This window comes from Petaurus breviceps, unplaced genomic scaffold (genome assembly GCF_028583685.1).
Source record: "Petaurus breviceps papuanus isolate PSGF00001 unplaced genomic scaffold, PetGlider_PUasm1.0 90849, whole genome shotgun sequence".
NCBI classification, from domain to species: domain Eukaryota; kingdom Metazoa; phylum Chordata; class Mammalia; order Diprotodontia; family Petauridae; genus Petaurus; species Petaurus breviceps.
This window is the reverse complement of record NW_027187361.1, coordinates 24,679,785-24,696,008: the sequence shown is the minus strand read 5'-3', so window position 1 is coordinate 24,696,008 and position 16,224 is coordinate 24,679,785. Positions and strand designations below refer to the sequence as shown.

The 16,224-nt window shown below is 40.6% G+C and overlaps 1 protein-coding gene across 1 annotated transcript in view; it reads left to right on the top strand.

Annotated features, from left to right (window-relative positions):
- Positions 1–16,224, top strand: part of AFF3 (ALF transcription elongation factor 3) — a 689,351-nt gene that overhangs the window by 632,746 nt on the left and 40,381 nt on the right. Inside the window, exons 12-14 of the mRNA XM_069073008.1 lie at positions 4,826–4,950; positions 11,193–11,379; positions 13,259–13,386. Of these exons, the coding sequence (XP_068929109.1) occupies positions 4,826–4,950; positions 11,193–11,379; positions 13,259–13,386 (440 nt within the window). The remainder of the gene's footprint in view (positions 1–4,825; positions 4,951–11,192; positions 11,380–13,258; positions 13,387–16,224) is intronic.

Genomic DNA, 16,224 nt, shown 5'->3' with positions numbered 1-16,224 from the left:
AGGCAGAAGGCAGGCCCGGCTCCCGAGGAGCCTGCGATCCAGGGGGGGGATCGCAGGTCAGTCAGTAAACCTTCACTAAACACGTCCTAGGTGCCGGGCTCTGTGCTAAGCGCTGGGGAGGCAGAAGGAGGCAGAAGGCAGGCCCTGCTCCCGAGGAGCTTTCGATCTGATGGAGACACCATGTAAAGAAGTATATACAGTGTGAGCTGTGAGCAAGATCACTAACAGAGGGAAGTCTCCGGAATTACAGCGATTGGGGACTTCCTGTAGAAAGCGGGGTTTGAGTGGGGACTGAGGTGTGGTGGAGAGCCAAGCTGGAGCGGCCTGCTCACGGAGCGGCATGACGGCTAGTGCCCTGAATGAAAGGCTGGGAAGGTAGCAGGGGCTAGGTTGTGAAGGGTTTTAAATACCCCATCATTGCTTCTGGGGACAGCGGGGACCAGGTCAGAGCCTCGCTGCCCCGGGCTGGTGAGGAGGCAGGCTGCTGCGGCAGAGCAGACAAGGCACCTGCAGAAATGTTGCAAAGATGAAATTGGCAATAGACTGGATGGGGAGTGAGATAGGTTATGAGCCCGAGGGATTGAGAGGATACTGTTACCTCCAAAGTAACAGGAACAGGGCTTAGAGGGAAACATAGTAAAGAGTTTAAGATTTCTTCTGCACATTTTCTCGGCAGATCTAAAGTCTCCTGTCCTGTAGACATCTTAAATGCAATATGATAGATACATTCTTTCAATAAATAAGTATTGGGCCCCTGCTATGTGCAGAACCACTGTGCTAAGGTCGACTCTTTGATGGACACAGTGATGTGTGACACTTAATAGGTACAATATCTGTCCACTAGTAGTTTATAGGGTCCTTGGGAAAATGGCTTTCTGTACAAGCCACAAAAGTAACTGGTAGCAGGCAAAAGGTAAGTACTCTAAGAGTGGGCAAGACCCAAGAAGTTGTACAGGTGTTCTGGGCATAAAAAGAACATCTCTGACTGGATGGTGATCAGGGAAAATCCAAAGGTTGAAGGGAGTCTTGAACTGGGCCTTAGATGATAGGGCAAGGAAGGACAGTCCAGGAGGGAAAGGTGGAGGTGGAGATTCCCAGTAACAAAGGCAAAGCAGCAAGAAGGCGAAAATTTTGAGCAACAATAAGAATCAAACCCGTTTGAGGATGACCAGAGGATTTCTCTACGAATGAGGGCCAAATTGTGAAAGATACAGAATACCAGGCAAAGGAATTTGGACTTATGCTATAGAAAACGGGAATTGGAAGTCTTGAGCAGAGGAGAGGCAAAAAACAAGAATTATGAAGAGAGTTTATCAGCCCCATATATGAGTAACTTAGGTTATTCACGTGTGGAATAGGAATATTCCTAAATTCCTAAATATTCCTAAATAGAAATCGGAAACACCGGTAAAAAACTGATCATAGTATCCTTTGTCAGTGATCAGAATTGAGGACTAGCTCTTTAAATTATAACCATTTTGATTATTAATGATTATTTAACCTTCTTACATTTTTTATACCATCTTACAGTTTTCAAAGCACTTTAACAAACATTTTTTGGAAGTCAAGGTAATTGGGTGTTAAAGGCACGTCAGGCAATCGGGAATCCTAAGTTCTAGTTGTATATCGGACACTAGTTCACTATACTTAGCTGCTTTTTGTTTTGAAAAAGCATTTCTCATTACCTAAACTCAATTTCTCCATTTGTAAAATGAGGATAAAACTCAGGAGATAATCTGTGTGAACACAACAGAAACATAAGGAGCTGTGAGAGCTTGACTTAGCCATTTCAGATTCACTGAGCCAGAGGGGAAGTACAAGCCGTGGGTCTCAAACACTGATGTGCACATTATCCTAGAAGTAGAAATGTGAGATATCATTCAAACACTGGGTGATGACTACAGTAACTTCAGCCAAGCTCTTCCAGTGACCCCTTGAGAATAATGCCTTACCAACTCCTATAGTTCACTGAAAGCAACTTGTCTCTTCCCCAGTCCTAAGTTAAACTTATTTTTCAAACTCCTCCCCTCACCCCTCCCCAAATAGTGTTTATCTATCTCAAACTTACAAAAACACCAAAGCTACCTTATAGCACATCTCACAGTAGAGTAGCATTGGGTCCCATGAGCTTCAGTATGTTAAGTCTTAGCTTACTGAAATATCCCCCCCAAAATACTCTATCATAATATCACCTCCCAGTTCCACATGGCATGATGGGAAATGTTATGAAATTCCACTGTATTGTGTAGTAATCAAATCCATATATATTTTCTTGGGTCCTTAAATTTCCATTGGCCTTCTCATACATTTACAGTTGCTGCTATTCTAAATTTTCCCACTTCTCTATTCTGGCTCCCATATCAGTAGGGTAAGTAAACAGAAACCTCTACCCAAGGTAGACATGATCAGGGCTTCCTTCTGCAAACACATATTCCCACATAAATAAAATAGAATGAAAATAAAAAAGACAGGGCAGGACTCAACCCTTCTTTGGTCTGCTTCCTTAATATGCATTAGGCCATTACTAATTTCTTTTAGGCCCTGAGCACATGGGCCAGTGTTTATTTTCATGATCTGTTTTCAGAAACATTGCGAGTCTCCAGAGAAGGAGATGCAGCAGCCTCTGTAAGTGACCCAGTCCATTATCTCATAACTCTCCTAGAATCCTAGGATATACAGATGTATTCAGTGAACCTTGAAGGCCTCCCTGCATTGAAAAGATTTAACTTTAGGTAACTACTTAGAACCATAAAGTTGTAACTCTCAGGAGCCCTTCATATCCTCCTCCTCTCTTCATGCTCCACATCTTCAAATTCCAGACCTTCTGAGGGCAAACTGAGGACAAAACTGAATGAAAAGCTTTCTGACTAGGAGGGTGGTTTAACACTAAAAGTAAGGGAGGTTATTCGTGCTTCCCAGGATGTCTTTGAGGATAGGCATTTCGAACTGCTTGAGAGAAGGCTTAGCGACAGGGGTGGCATGATTGGACAAAGGGACTTTTGAACAAGTAAATGAATGTGGGACTCCTTTCTGAGGAGCCCTTTCTAAGCTCCCTTACCTCTACCAGAGATACTGGGGACAGTTAAATACTTACTGAATTCAATTGAAATAGGGAAGAAGGAAGCAAAATTGGCTCCAAAGTGTGCCTGGGGGTGGACAAATAGTTCCCCATTCCCCTGAAGTGAAAAGGCATGCAGAGAATAAGATGCAGGGTATATTTTACCACCATGAAGATTTCCCTGGAACTTGGGATCAGATTTTGGTAGTACCACTGAACTAGAAAAAAAAATGCCAATACTCTTATTGTCCTAAGTCCAATACAGAGATTCTTTTAGGGAAAGAGTTCCAAGTCACAGTTATTCTCCCTGGACTAACGCACATGGCACCAGTACTTTCCCAGAAGTGAGATGAGCCCCCTGGCTAACCAGAAAGACACATTGCTAGGAGGCACTGGGAGTTCAGAAACATTTGGGGGCAGAGATAAAGTGGATGCTTGAGGAAACATAGGTTTATATGCTCTGCTTTTCTTAAAGTACTTCATTTTCCTCTGCCCTTTTTTATTTAGTTAATTTATAATGCTACATGCAATGTATGGCTGAGAGAGAGTATTCCCTGTATGATCTAACGTAATAATCAATAAAATCAAGTACTGCAGAGATGAAGGAAACACTCTTCATGGAGCCCTTTACTAGGCATTATGGACTCATAAGACACTGAGCACATTATGAGTCCCTATAAAATATTTGGGATTGGGAGAGTAGTGAGATGGGCTCCTGAAGATTCTGAGCCATACAGCACTAGCCATTGTGCCAGGTGGTGGCAATCAAGAATCCATGAGTAGGTCCCCCTAGACTAATATTTTTGCTTAAGCAACAGGGAACAACTGAGACAGGGGCCATGGGAATACATTGACAGCTAGATAGATAAAAGTTAGAGACTCTCTGTCCTAAATGAAGTAGCCTGATCCCTGATAGATAGTGGATGTGGGATAATTTCATTTCTCAGGTAGTATGTACACTTGACCTGCAGCTGGTATAAGGCTGACAGTCCTGTAACATACAGCCAGACACCTTGCTGTAAATTCTCTATGTATTATCCTAATGTCATAGAGAAATGGAATTTTGTTTAGCACAACCTTCACTGTACTCCAATGACTCCACACCTTTTAAGTGTCTTTTAAGTACAATTGTAGGACTACCCACCAAACCTAAAATCTTTCATTTGTCCAAACCCATCATTTCCGGATGGGTTGAGATTCTTAAGGATCCTAGTATACTCCATCATAGTAACAGTTAACTGAATTTAAAGGACCGAGAACACTAACTATAGTTAGTCTTTGATTTAAATTCATAAGAGTAATGAGTTTCAGAAGAAAGTTCTCAAATTGTCAGTGACCTCACCCCTCTAAGCCCAGAGGGTACACAGTTGTTCTGACGTTCCCTGCTCCAGTTCCCAGATATGCCAGAGCAAGTTAAATTGACATTTCTATCTTAATTAAGAATTGGCCTGCCTTTTGGAGGGTTTAAATACTGGCCCAGGATGCTGGCAGAGAAGACATCATCTTTCAAAACATTCTCTGTAGTACTTTGATCATGGAGTTGTCATTTTTCTCTTAAATAAGCTGTTTTTAATAAAACGGAATCTCATCATAGTTGAGTGGAAGGTTTACACTAGCAGGGGGTAAGGGTTAGAAACAGGCTGACGACAAACATGAGTGAAATGAGTACGAGGTAATTTAGGGCTTCTTCCGCTGGGGTCTGCCACCACGCGTTCTTTTCTGTTGCCTTTAGAGAATGTGATCCTTGTTAACTATATCTTCATGCAGTGTGAAAATGAGGAGGAATTTAGGGAGATCAAGAAGACTCAGGGAGAGAAAGAGTGTTCCACACGTCTTTCTACTTTGGCCAACAGTACTTCGTCAACAAGCCATTGCCACTTGAACACCAGTAGGTATGTATTTTCCTTTGGAATCTGAAGTTGAGCCACTAGGGATAACAGCTGTTTTGAAAGACACTCCTACCTGCCCCCTTGGAAGAGGCGGAAGGTTTATGGATGTGCTACATTGTACCTATTTTCAGACTGTTCAGTGTATTGATCAATGTATTGATTTTCCTGGTGCTCTCCTTTTAACATCATATTTTTTATGTAGGAGTTTCCTTCCTTCCATTCTTTCCTCACTTCGTCTGTTCACATAGGGAATCCTACTTTTACCTGCGGGTGCTCTGCCCAAAGGAATATAAATTTTGATCACTGAAACCTAGCAAGATATCTTGGGTTTACAGGCTAGATTTCTTTTTTATGGACCATGTCTTAAACCCAAATCACTCTGGTCGTCATTGATTGGCAAACAGTAGGTCCCCGCCCAGGCTTTACTTGGTTACTGTTTGGATTCTAATGTCTCAGAGTGAGTGTAAATAGCGGTTGTTTTGGTTTGGCCAGAAACGCTGAGTGTCTTCCCTCCCCAGAGTGATTTCTCCCTCCACCTGCCCCAATTAGGTAAAAAAGGCCTCTTTGCCTTTTTCACCTAGATTTAATTACCGAATGGGTGTTGCCTCAGTCGTACTGAGATCTGAGAAAGGTGAAGGCCTCCTACATCAAGGGCCATCTCTAGTCATCCTGATCTAAATCTTGCCATTGGCCCATCCCCTTCTGATGTCATGGTCCTCTTTAAGAATGAAGGGCAAACAACACCTGTTAGATAGAATGACTCTCTGAGAAAGAGAACGGGAAGGGGTGCTGGGACAGCTTGTGGTGATGTGAAAAAAACAAACCAAAAACCCAAGATATTGATTGAAAACATTTTTACTATAAAGTTAAATTTAAAAAAAAAAACTTTCAAAAAGCTGTATATCATGTCATGGCCAGGCCAGGTTCTTAATGTATTGACCCAGGCTGGAACCCTAAATCTACCTGGAGTTGAATCACAGAGTTGTAGTCAAGTGAGGCATGCGTGACAGAGCATGCCATCCTCCTGCATGACTGCTGCCTCTGTGATGAAGGGATAATTATTTTGCCCAAGTGGAATTAGTTTGGGACGTACAATTTTGTGTCATTCATAAAGCTTCAAATCCCCCACCCCCAGCCCTAATATGCCAGTACTTAATTTTTTAACCATTCAAATAATTAGAATTCTATAACATACATTTTGAGCACACCGTCTAGCAATTACCCCCCAAACTTAGGGAAAAGAGGGTCATATATGACCTAGTTGAATAGTTGTCGGCTGTATGTGAAGGTGGAGGCCAGGAAGGAATCACAGTAGCAGGGTGAGAAACAGGTGTTCACTCTTGTCAGTTTTATTTCAGAGCATTTGGAAGTGGCCTCAAGGCTCCAGGCAGAGAATGGAGAGATGACCTAGAGGATGGAAAGGAAAGAGCATTGACTTAGGGTTAAAGTTTAGATTAAGAAAGTATTTTGGTTAAAAAGAGGCTTGCGGAAAGAGGGTAGATGAGAGAAGTTTGTCAAGAATCTTGACTCACTGGATCTGCACTCGAGAGTAAGGGTAGAGCACCTGGGTAAGTTCAGAGCAAGCAAACCCCAGCCACGAATTGAACTCTTGTCTGAGACACACTGGAGGAAGAGGATGCGTGTAAACAGGATCAAAGGCCACTAGGTGGCAGAGCAGATAGAGTCCTGGGCCTGTAGTCAGGAAGACTCATTAAGTTGAAATTTGGCCTTAGATACTTACTAGCTGTGAGACCCTGGGCAAGTCACTTAACCCTGTTGCCTCACTTTCCTCATCTGTAAAATGAGCCAGAGAAGGAAATGGCAAACCGCTCCAGTATCTTTGCCAGGGTCATGAAGAGTCAGATACAAGTAGAAATGACTGAAAAGCAAGCAGGATGAGAGGCAGCAGAGGGGTACCGGCACAGAGGACACAGGAATCTGGAATACTCCAGTTCAGATTTGGCCTCAGACACTTAACTACCTGTGTGTGATCCTATGGAAGCCCCTTAACCTCTTTCTGTCTCATTGTCTTCATCTGTCACATGGGGGTAAATAATGGCCCCCACCTCTCAGGGTTATTGTGAGGGTAAAAGGAGATGATAAAGCACTATGTCAGTGTTGGCTACAGAGCTTAGACAGGCCCTAATGCCACAAACACACTCATACGCCTAGAATGATGAGAGGCATATTTTCGTCTCAGGCTTCATCTGAAGTTAATGTTTTCTGGGGTCCTCCTCGTTGTTTTGGAAAAAGAGTGTTGAGAGAAGGGGGAGATGTCAGAGTATAGAAAAATGGGCTATGGAGTCAGAGGACCTGGATTCTAATCCTACCCCAGTCACTTACTTAAACTTAGCTTCCCTGGGCCCCATTTTCTCCAACTATAAAATGAGAAGTTATACTAGATATACGTTGAGATCCCGTCCAGCTCTAGTTTTGTGAGCCCCTGAAGTCAGGATTAATCACTGCACTGCAAGACACAGAAATCGGTGATACTGCAGGGTGACCTAGGGTACAGAGTGCATATGAGTTTCCTGAAATAGATGATACATAATGAGTTTAAAGTTCTTGCCTACAGAAAATGAAGCCCTTTGGGATCTTCAGTAATACTCCCTTCTTTCCTTGGATGGGTCTAGGATTGACTTGCGTTTTACCACATTGCATCCTACTGAGAATAGTATTCCAGGGGCATCCCAGATTATGTACATGATGGAAGTTCCTGCCTGCTTAGAAATAGCAAACTTTTCTGTACCAGTATTAAAAGACTCTTCAGTCTCCCTGCCTATGTGTAGGAGAATTTTTTAAGGAAGATTAATGTTCACCACAACACGTAAAAGTGTAAACTGAAAGGTTAGAAAAAGATGGAAAGCATTTTTAAAACTTGAAGAGGAAATTGGGGAGCTAGGGGGGTAGGTGGGGGAAGCACATACACATTGCCATAAATCTTTTTTCAGGAAGAAGACTGAAATTTCTAGATAGGACTGAGAACTGGGCACACTAGACTTGTCCTCATACCAGCACCAATTTAGCTCATGACATCCCAAGTGAATGTTTCTTGGACCATATTTCCCTGAATATAACTGAATAGGAAATTGCAGTAATGGCTATTTTTTGAAAGTGGTTATCATCTTTCTAAAAAATAAAATTTAAGAGGTGAGAAAGGAATATAATGAGAGGAGATAAGGAGAGATAGAAAATAGGGTAAATTACCTCATATAAAAGAGGCAAGAGAAAACTTACAATGGAGGAGAAGAACAGGAAGGCAAAAGGGAATGGGTCAACCTTCCCTCATCGAATTTGGCTTAAGGAGGAAATAACATACACACTAAATTGGGTATGTTACCCTACAGGAAAGTAGGGGGAAGGGAATGGGGGGGGGATGATAGAAGGGAGTGCACATTGGGGGGGAGGGTAGTTAGAAGCACACACTTTTAAAAAGGGACAGGGTCAAAGTAGAAAGTAGAATAAGTGGGGGGCAGGATAGGATGGAGGGAAATACAGTGATTCTTTCACAATATACTTTGGAAATGTTTTGCGTAACTACACATGTATAACCTATATTGAATCGTTTTTCCTCCCAGTGGGGGTTGGTGGCAAGGGAAGAAGGGAAAGAATCTGGAAATCAAAGTTTTAATATCAAATGTTAAAAAGAAAACATTTTTTTTTTGCATGCAACTGGGAAATAAGATATACAGGCACTGGGGTATAGAAATCCATCTTGCCCTATTAGAAAGTCAGAGGGGAGATGGGGGAGGATATAAGAGACAGCAGATTGGGGGAGGGGTATTTAGTAGGATCACTATTTTGGGGTGGTGGGTAGGGGAAAGACAGGGAGAAAATTTGTAACTCAAAAATCTTGTGGAAGTGAATATTAAAAACTAAAAATAAACAAATTAAACAAAAAAAATCAGTAGAGAGTCTGGACTCAGAAAACAGTGGGAAGAGAATATTCCTGATAAAATTTTTAAAAAAAAGGAAGTGGTTATCATCAGGAAATCCTTTTTCAAGATTGTAGATGTAGAAGCTAACTTAGCTTAAGTGCTTCCATTTTGAAAACTGTCCTTCATTAGGCTTGAAACAGCCTCAGTGGCTAATATTTATATAGCACTTTAAGTTTTGCAAAGCATTTTACATATATCAGTTCATTTGATCTTCACAATAACTCAGAGGTGGGTGCTATCATTCTTTCTCCCTATTTTACAGGTGAGGAGACTGAGGTTTAGGTTAAGTGATTTGCCCAGGGACAAATAGCTAACATCTGAGGCCAAATTTGAAGTTAAGTCTTCCTAATTTGAAGTCTAGCATTCTATCTAATGTGCCATCTAGCTACCTCAACCTAAGTAACTTAGTGACCCTTAAATGCCTGTAGTTGCAAAAACATGTTCTTCCCCACCCGCTTAGTTCATCAGTTGTAAGATGATCCAGTTTTGATCCCCCAAGAAAGTCTGAACCACAGTTGTAATTCTAACACTGATTGTCCCCACATAGGATATTTCTGTTCCGCTCTTTACTTAATATGTAATAGTGTTCACAGGATACTTTGAGCAACTTTATAGAAGCCATTTCCCAAAAAGATCAGATTATCCAGTAATTTTTTATCAATCTCTTCTGTCAACCAGAGGAGTCTTTATTCCACAACAGCAGACACTCTAAAGCACATTTCCATATGTCCTTCACACTGTAGAACGAGTTTAAGCCAACTCCCTAAATATGAAAAATATCTTTACCTTTCATACACCTGCCTTCCTGTTCCTCAGTTGCTTCGATGAGGAGAAGAAATGCGTATTCCTGAGAATGGTACGTGAGTGGGCTGGTGGGCAGCTCTAGACTCCGAGCCTGGGATCTTCCATCACAATCTGGAGAATTCACTCTTTCCTAAGGGTCCATCTGGGATTCTCAGAACTACTGTTGCCAACTCATTCTGGGACTAAGCCACATCTAGAGATAGTCCCGATTTATTCTGCTTTGTGGAGTCCTGGCCTGGAAGTCTAGAGGTGCCTGCCCTCCTCTTGTCCTGGCCTTTGCTAAGAGTAGACGTTTCTCCTTTTTCCCGCATCCAAACAACTGGAATTAGGGAGGCAGATGTAAGGAAGATGTTCCTTCCATCATTAAAGAAGTTGGTTTGAACCTTGAAAGGAGTCTCTTCAGGGTTCCGAGGATATTTTGGAAATTTGCTCTAGAACTGACGTCATGAGCCAGATTTTCTTTTTGTAGCCTATGCTTGTTTAGGATAACCATGTTTTGCAGCAGCTCTTCTTAATTGACTGGAAATTCTTCATCCTCTCCCTGGTTTTTGCTTACTGTATGTTTGTCCCATCAACCCAGCTGTAGCCCTGACGTGTATTGCCGCCTGTGACTTATACACCAATTTCCGAAATTGAGATCTGTTATAAAATACTTACACAGTAGAACCTTATTTTCATCTTTAAAAGAAATGTTATAAGGACAAACGGCAAAGTAGATAGGAAGATACTTTTGAGTTCTGAGCAACAGTTGTTTATAAACCTGAGGTACTATTATTATTCCTGTCAAATTTTTATTAGTATGATAAAGCACACGTTATGAGGCAGTGAGCAAGAGAATATCTTTTGTCCTTAGAGTAAGCTCAGCACAGATGAGCAGAATGACTTTATAGGTAGAGCAAAGGGCTAGAAGACAGAAATTCTAGCTTCTACTCCCATCTGTCCCCTTACTGGGTTCCGGTTCAGTGGATGCCGGATAAGCTACTAAAGGACGGAGAGTGGCAGCTTTGTGTCTCAGAGTACTTTGAAACTTAGTTTGCCTAATTTTTAAATGAGAGTTTTATTTGTCATAATATTTGGTGAAATTGATTTTTTGAAGTCACCCTGGAATAAAATGTTTTAATAGTGTGATTACTTGCTTACAATCCGTGCTTTTTAGATATAAAAGAAGGATAAATATTCATAAACTATTTTGAAGTCCTCAGGTGAAAAGTGCCCAATAAGTATTGTCACTGTTATTATTATCATTATTAGAAAGAGATAGACTTTTAGGCTGACTCCAGGTTTGCCATTTAACCTCCTTGGCAGAGAAAATCATGATCTAAATTTAAATTTGCAAATGAACTTTTGGTCCTAATGCCATAAAGTCGTTTCCAGGAATAATAATTCCTACTAAACTTCTCCCTGCCAGCAGGTCTTAAATTGGAGGTTTTGGTAATATATAAAACATTTACCTTCTTCAGTGCCAGCTTTGTGACATTCCATTACTGTAATTTCCTTTTCCAGCTTGGCAATACCAATAAATAAAAATGAGAAAATGCTTCGGTCACCCATTTCACCCCTCTCAGATGTGTCAAAACACAAATACTCCAATGATGATTTAACTTCTTCCAGTAGACCTAATGGCAGCAGTCTGTCCAGCAAAAAGCATAAGATGGAGAATCAGTTGCAGCCCCACGCTGGAGACCTGGCTGTAAGTTTTTATGTTGTCATTTCCTAATTAAAACATTCACGTGCAAACCTGGAATTTCTCCCTCTCCCACACACCTTCCCACCCTTCCCCAGCCCTGTCCCTGCTGCCAACAAAACATTAAAATGCTGACTTGCTGCTTTATAAGAGATCCGGAATGAAAGAGTGGCTTCCCAATTGGGGGTCTTGAGGGGCTCAAGAAGAAAAACTAAGAACTTTTTATAAGCCTCTTTTGCTCTTTAAAAATAATTTCCCACAGCTTTTGGTTTCAATTTTCAAAAGAAAACACCCAAAAATAATACATCCTTTGGTGACAATGTAACCCTGGGGTAGGATCCCATAGGGCAGTAGGTGTCTCCTGCTCCTGAGGTCTGCCGCTGCTTCTGATCTGCTCTCTCATTGGTCAGTGTAGACCACAGTGAGAAGAGCCTGTTTCACAGCAGGTGGTTCTTCTCTGTGGTGCCTAACAATAGTATGACTTCAGGACACAATCTTCCTGACAAAGTTTTCCCAGCCATATTTCTTTTCACAGTCATTGCTTCTCTTGAAAATTGACAGGAGCTTCACATGTGACACAAATGAAGGGACTTGCTAAGGGGTGAGAAAAAGGAAGAAAAAGCAGGGCCTAATAAATATATATTGTTTTAACCTATTAAGTGATGATAGATGAGACCATCCAGGAACATAAAACTTATTGTCATTGTCAGGAAACTTGGCCTTGCTATCGTCATTTAGCGGCTATCCTGGCTAAACCTGAATATCAGTCTAAGTTCTTTAGAAAAAAACAAAAGTGGGGGGAGGAAGGAATGACTAAGAAGCCGCCAAAATAAATCCCAAGGGGGGGATGGAAACCTGACCATCTCACAGGACTTTTGTGCACCCATAAAATCAACAAAAAAAATATTTTTAAAGAATTTTCAGGCAAAGTAAATGATTATACCATCCACAGAGATAATTTTGCCTTCCCTTTCCCTATCCTTAATTACTTAAATCATTTTTCTTCCCTTATTGTTATAGGTAGCATCTGTAGCATTTTATGAAATAGTAGGGGAAACTTTAAACATCTTCATTCCTGACAGATTTCCTCAATACAACCAATTGTAGTTTTCAGTTTCAGAGGAATGTTTTGATATTATTAAGTAAAGATCTTAGAGTTGTAGTATTATAGATTTAAATCTTAGAAACAGTTTTATCGGTGTACTTTTTTTTTTTGGAGGGCAATTGGGGTTAAGTGACTTGCCCAAAGTCACACAGCTAATAAGTGTGTCAAGTGTCTGAGGCCGGATTTGAACTCAGGTCCTCCTGGCTCCAGGGCCGGTGCTCTACTCACTGTGCCACCTAGCTGCCCCTATCAGTGTACTTTTAAGGATTATTAATATAAATAAATAATTTTATATTTTAAAAAGAATTTTCAGTTTTTCAGATTTCCTGGGTTACATTCCTTCCTGTGCCCAGTAGAATTTAACCTTCCCAATTTTTATATGAAATAGGTCCATGTTTGAAGATATAATTCTGTATCTGTAAATCCTACAAAATTGTTTTAGTGGCTTCAAAAGAAACCATTTGCCCTCATGAAGTTAATGTCTTTTTTTCTCTCACAAAACAGCAGTGCTCCATTTTTTTTATTCTCAAAAGAAAAAAACCCCTGTAGTAATTATCTTTGTTTTTTTTCTGCATGTCACCTTGAAATTCCAGTCTTCCAAAAGCAATTTGTGTAAACTGGTGTTTGTGACCTGAAAATACAAAATAGTCATAGCTATTCCTTGAAACAAAGAGTAAATTAAGATGTAATTTACAATACAAAAAAATCTGTTGTAGTTTGTGTTAATTTTTCAGTGAGATGACTGATTTCTCAAATATCTTGGTATTGTTTATTACCTAGAAAACAGCGCACAACAGCTCAGAAAACACTCTCTTCTATAACAAGCCACGCCCCCAGACAGAGCCATGGTCACCGTCATCCAATGGGCACAGAGACTGCAGGAGACAAAAGCTCATCTTTGATGACATGTGAGTGTGGGTTTTGTTGTTACTCTGTTGAGGATAGATGCATAGGTAGGTAAGTGGGTAGATACATAGATACATGTATACATACATACATGCGTGCACACATACACATACATACAGCACTTATGTGCGCCAGACACTGTGCAAAGCAAACACAGAGTATCCCAGTACAAGCAGACATGACAGTCCCCATATTCATTAAACTTTGGGGTAAACATAACACGAAAGGAGGAGTCAGAGGCATCATGCACATACCGGCGTGGAATGGAGGTAGCCAGAGAGGGTCAGAGACCTGCTTAGGGACAAGATGAAGTGAAAGGTCACCTCTCAGAGCTCAGCTTCCTGTGACTCCTGGAGTTTGAGGATGATGTCCAGAGTGCACATGACGTGGTTTGAAGCTTATGGCTCAGAAATGAGGTAGAGGTCTTTGGAGACAAAATTTAACATCTAATACAGTCGGTTTGTTTCAGAGATGTACCTGACAATGTTAGAATTCAAAGCAAACAGTACAAAACACATGCATGGGTTAAGTTTGTAATTGATGATCTGAAAATAATACAAGAAGTAATTAAGACTAATTTAGTTGAGTGGTAAGGGGAATTAATCACTACAGTGGCTCACAGATTGGTTTTATTAACATTTCTAGTGATCTGGTAGCTTTGTATTTTAACTAATTATTCTTTCCATGTAGGTGCTAAGTTCCTCAGTCAGTACAAAAAGAGGACGTGTGTGTCAAATTTTTGCTTAAATTTCAGTGTCTTGGAGCAAAGGCCCGATTGCCTCACTCTCATTATGGCTCTAGCTTCCCATAACTTATGGGGTGGTCGGTTTCTTGCATGTGGCTTAGTGAGTTAAGTACTTAGGCTCATAAAGCAAATGGAGTCCTTCATTCTAAATGCCTTATTTTAAACTTACTGTAGTAAAAGTATGCAGCGTCTTCATTTCAGACCATAGGTCGTGCTATGACTACACACAGCCAGCTGAACTCATGAAACAGGTGGGCTTGTTCTGCTCTAGAATGTTTGGTCAGGATATGCACACATATGTCCAATAGCAATAGCAGATTTCTCAGCATCTGAGTATTGGACTTGGGATCGTTTTATGTGACTGTAGTTGTGTTCACTTTTTTAAACTCCAGCCAGCAGAGAATAGGAGTGATTTGCTAATGGAAGCCCCACCATCCTCCCAATACTATGTTGATAGTATGGATGATATTTGAAGTAGAGGAAAAAGAGGATTGGGATGATTTGAGCAAAAATGCTTTCTCTATACTTGCCCTAACCAAAGCCTACTCTAGCTCCCTTCATCCCTGTGCTAATCCATTTTTGCTATCCAGGAAAGAGAAGAAAACCCAAAAAAGCGGGAGAGAATGAATAGAAGTATCATGCTCAGAGGCTTGACAGGTATCCCAAAAAAGTGGCAGAATCACATTGCCTTCCTATATTCCCCAGCCCTAGGGCAGATCCTGAGTATAGGTATTGTCAGTGATTTTTAAGATTTTATATGAGCAATAGACTTCACTTAGCTGAACTCTGGAAAAATTTAGGAGCTAATAAAGGGCAAGGGAAATTTTATATAAAATTTATATAAAACAAATATTTTTTAATTGAATTAGTTTCAAATAGACTAGACTTGAGACAAAATGTGGTCCACAGGAGGTGGACGTGGGGGTGGTTTTGTTTTCTCCTCTCCCTGCTGGTGCAGCAAACCCTGTTGGTTCATTTCCCTATATTCTTCCTGGCTGTACACCAACACCTCTTCTCTCCCTAATCATCTCCAAGGTTCCCACTAAACAGAGAGGGGTGTTAATGAAACCCTTGGGGAGTGTGATAGCATTCTATGCTTTAAGGGTATAAGGAAGGAGAAACTAGATGGTCTCCAATATTAAAGAAGGAAATTATTAATCTTGTACAAACTTTAAGCATTAGGGAAGAAAAAAGAATATAGGACAGAATTGTATAATTAAGGACAATGTAGAAACTTATACTGAGAATCTATGACTCTTCTTCCTAAGCCTCAGAATGCCACATGGCCAGACAGAGGCCACACTAGAAATTATTTCAGTATTTTGTTCCAAGTTTATCACTCCTGGAAGCCTGACCTTGGGTTTCTTTCCATGATATTTCTTGTGTCTCCATTTCTTCATCATGGTTTTTTGTCAACTAATTGTCCTTTGTCAAGCACAGAGTCATCAACATGCTAAGGTGGTTCAACTTAAAAAACTGCCTGCACATAAATTTTAGTGCTGGATGTAGAGAATGCATTAAGTATGTGCTGGAAACTGAAATGCAGAGATACGTCCAAGCTGTGTATAAATGAAGACTAGTCAGAAGCAGCAACAATAAAATAGTTTTGCTTCAACCTGCTGCGCTTGGACTACTTATAAGGAGAAATGTTTTCCTTCTGCTGTCCCTGGAACTGATACAACTTCGCCACTGTCTGTATCAACGAAGAGGCTTTTATCACTTGTTCTTCCCATTAGCAATACATATGATTTCTCTGGCAGGCATCTACAATAAAACTGCCTCCTCTTTTATGGAGATAGAAACAATAAAAATTTTTAAAACCTCTTACACATATACGACACAGATAGATGGCATGTTCCAATTGCCATGTGCCCCATAGTTATTTGAAATCCATAAAAATAAGATAAATATGCAACTCGGGAGAAAAAAAAAAAGCAACTTCTCTACTGAAGTGGGGAAGACAGAAAATATCCTGCAAGATTTAAGAGCAGAAGTAAGTGCTGCCTTTTCTTTTTAGCTGTTAATGTTAACAATAAGGTCGCATATACTTTAAAAGAGATTTTGTTCCTGAATCTGTTGTATACACAAAGTATAA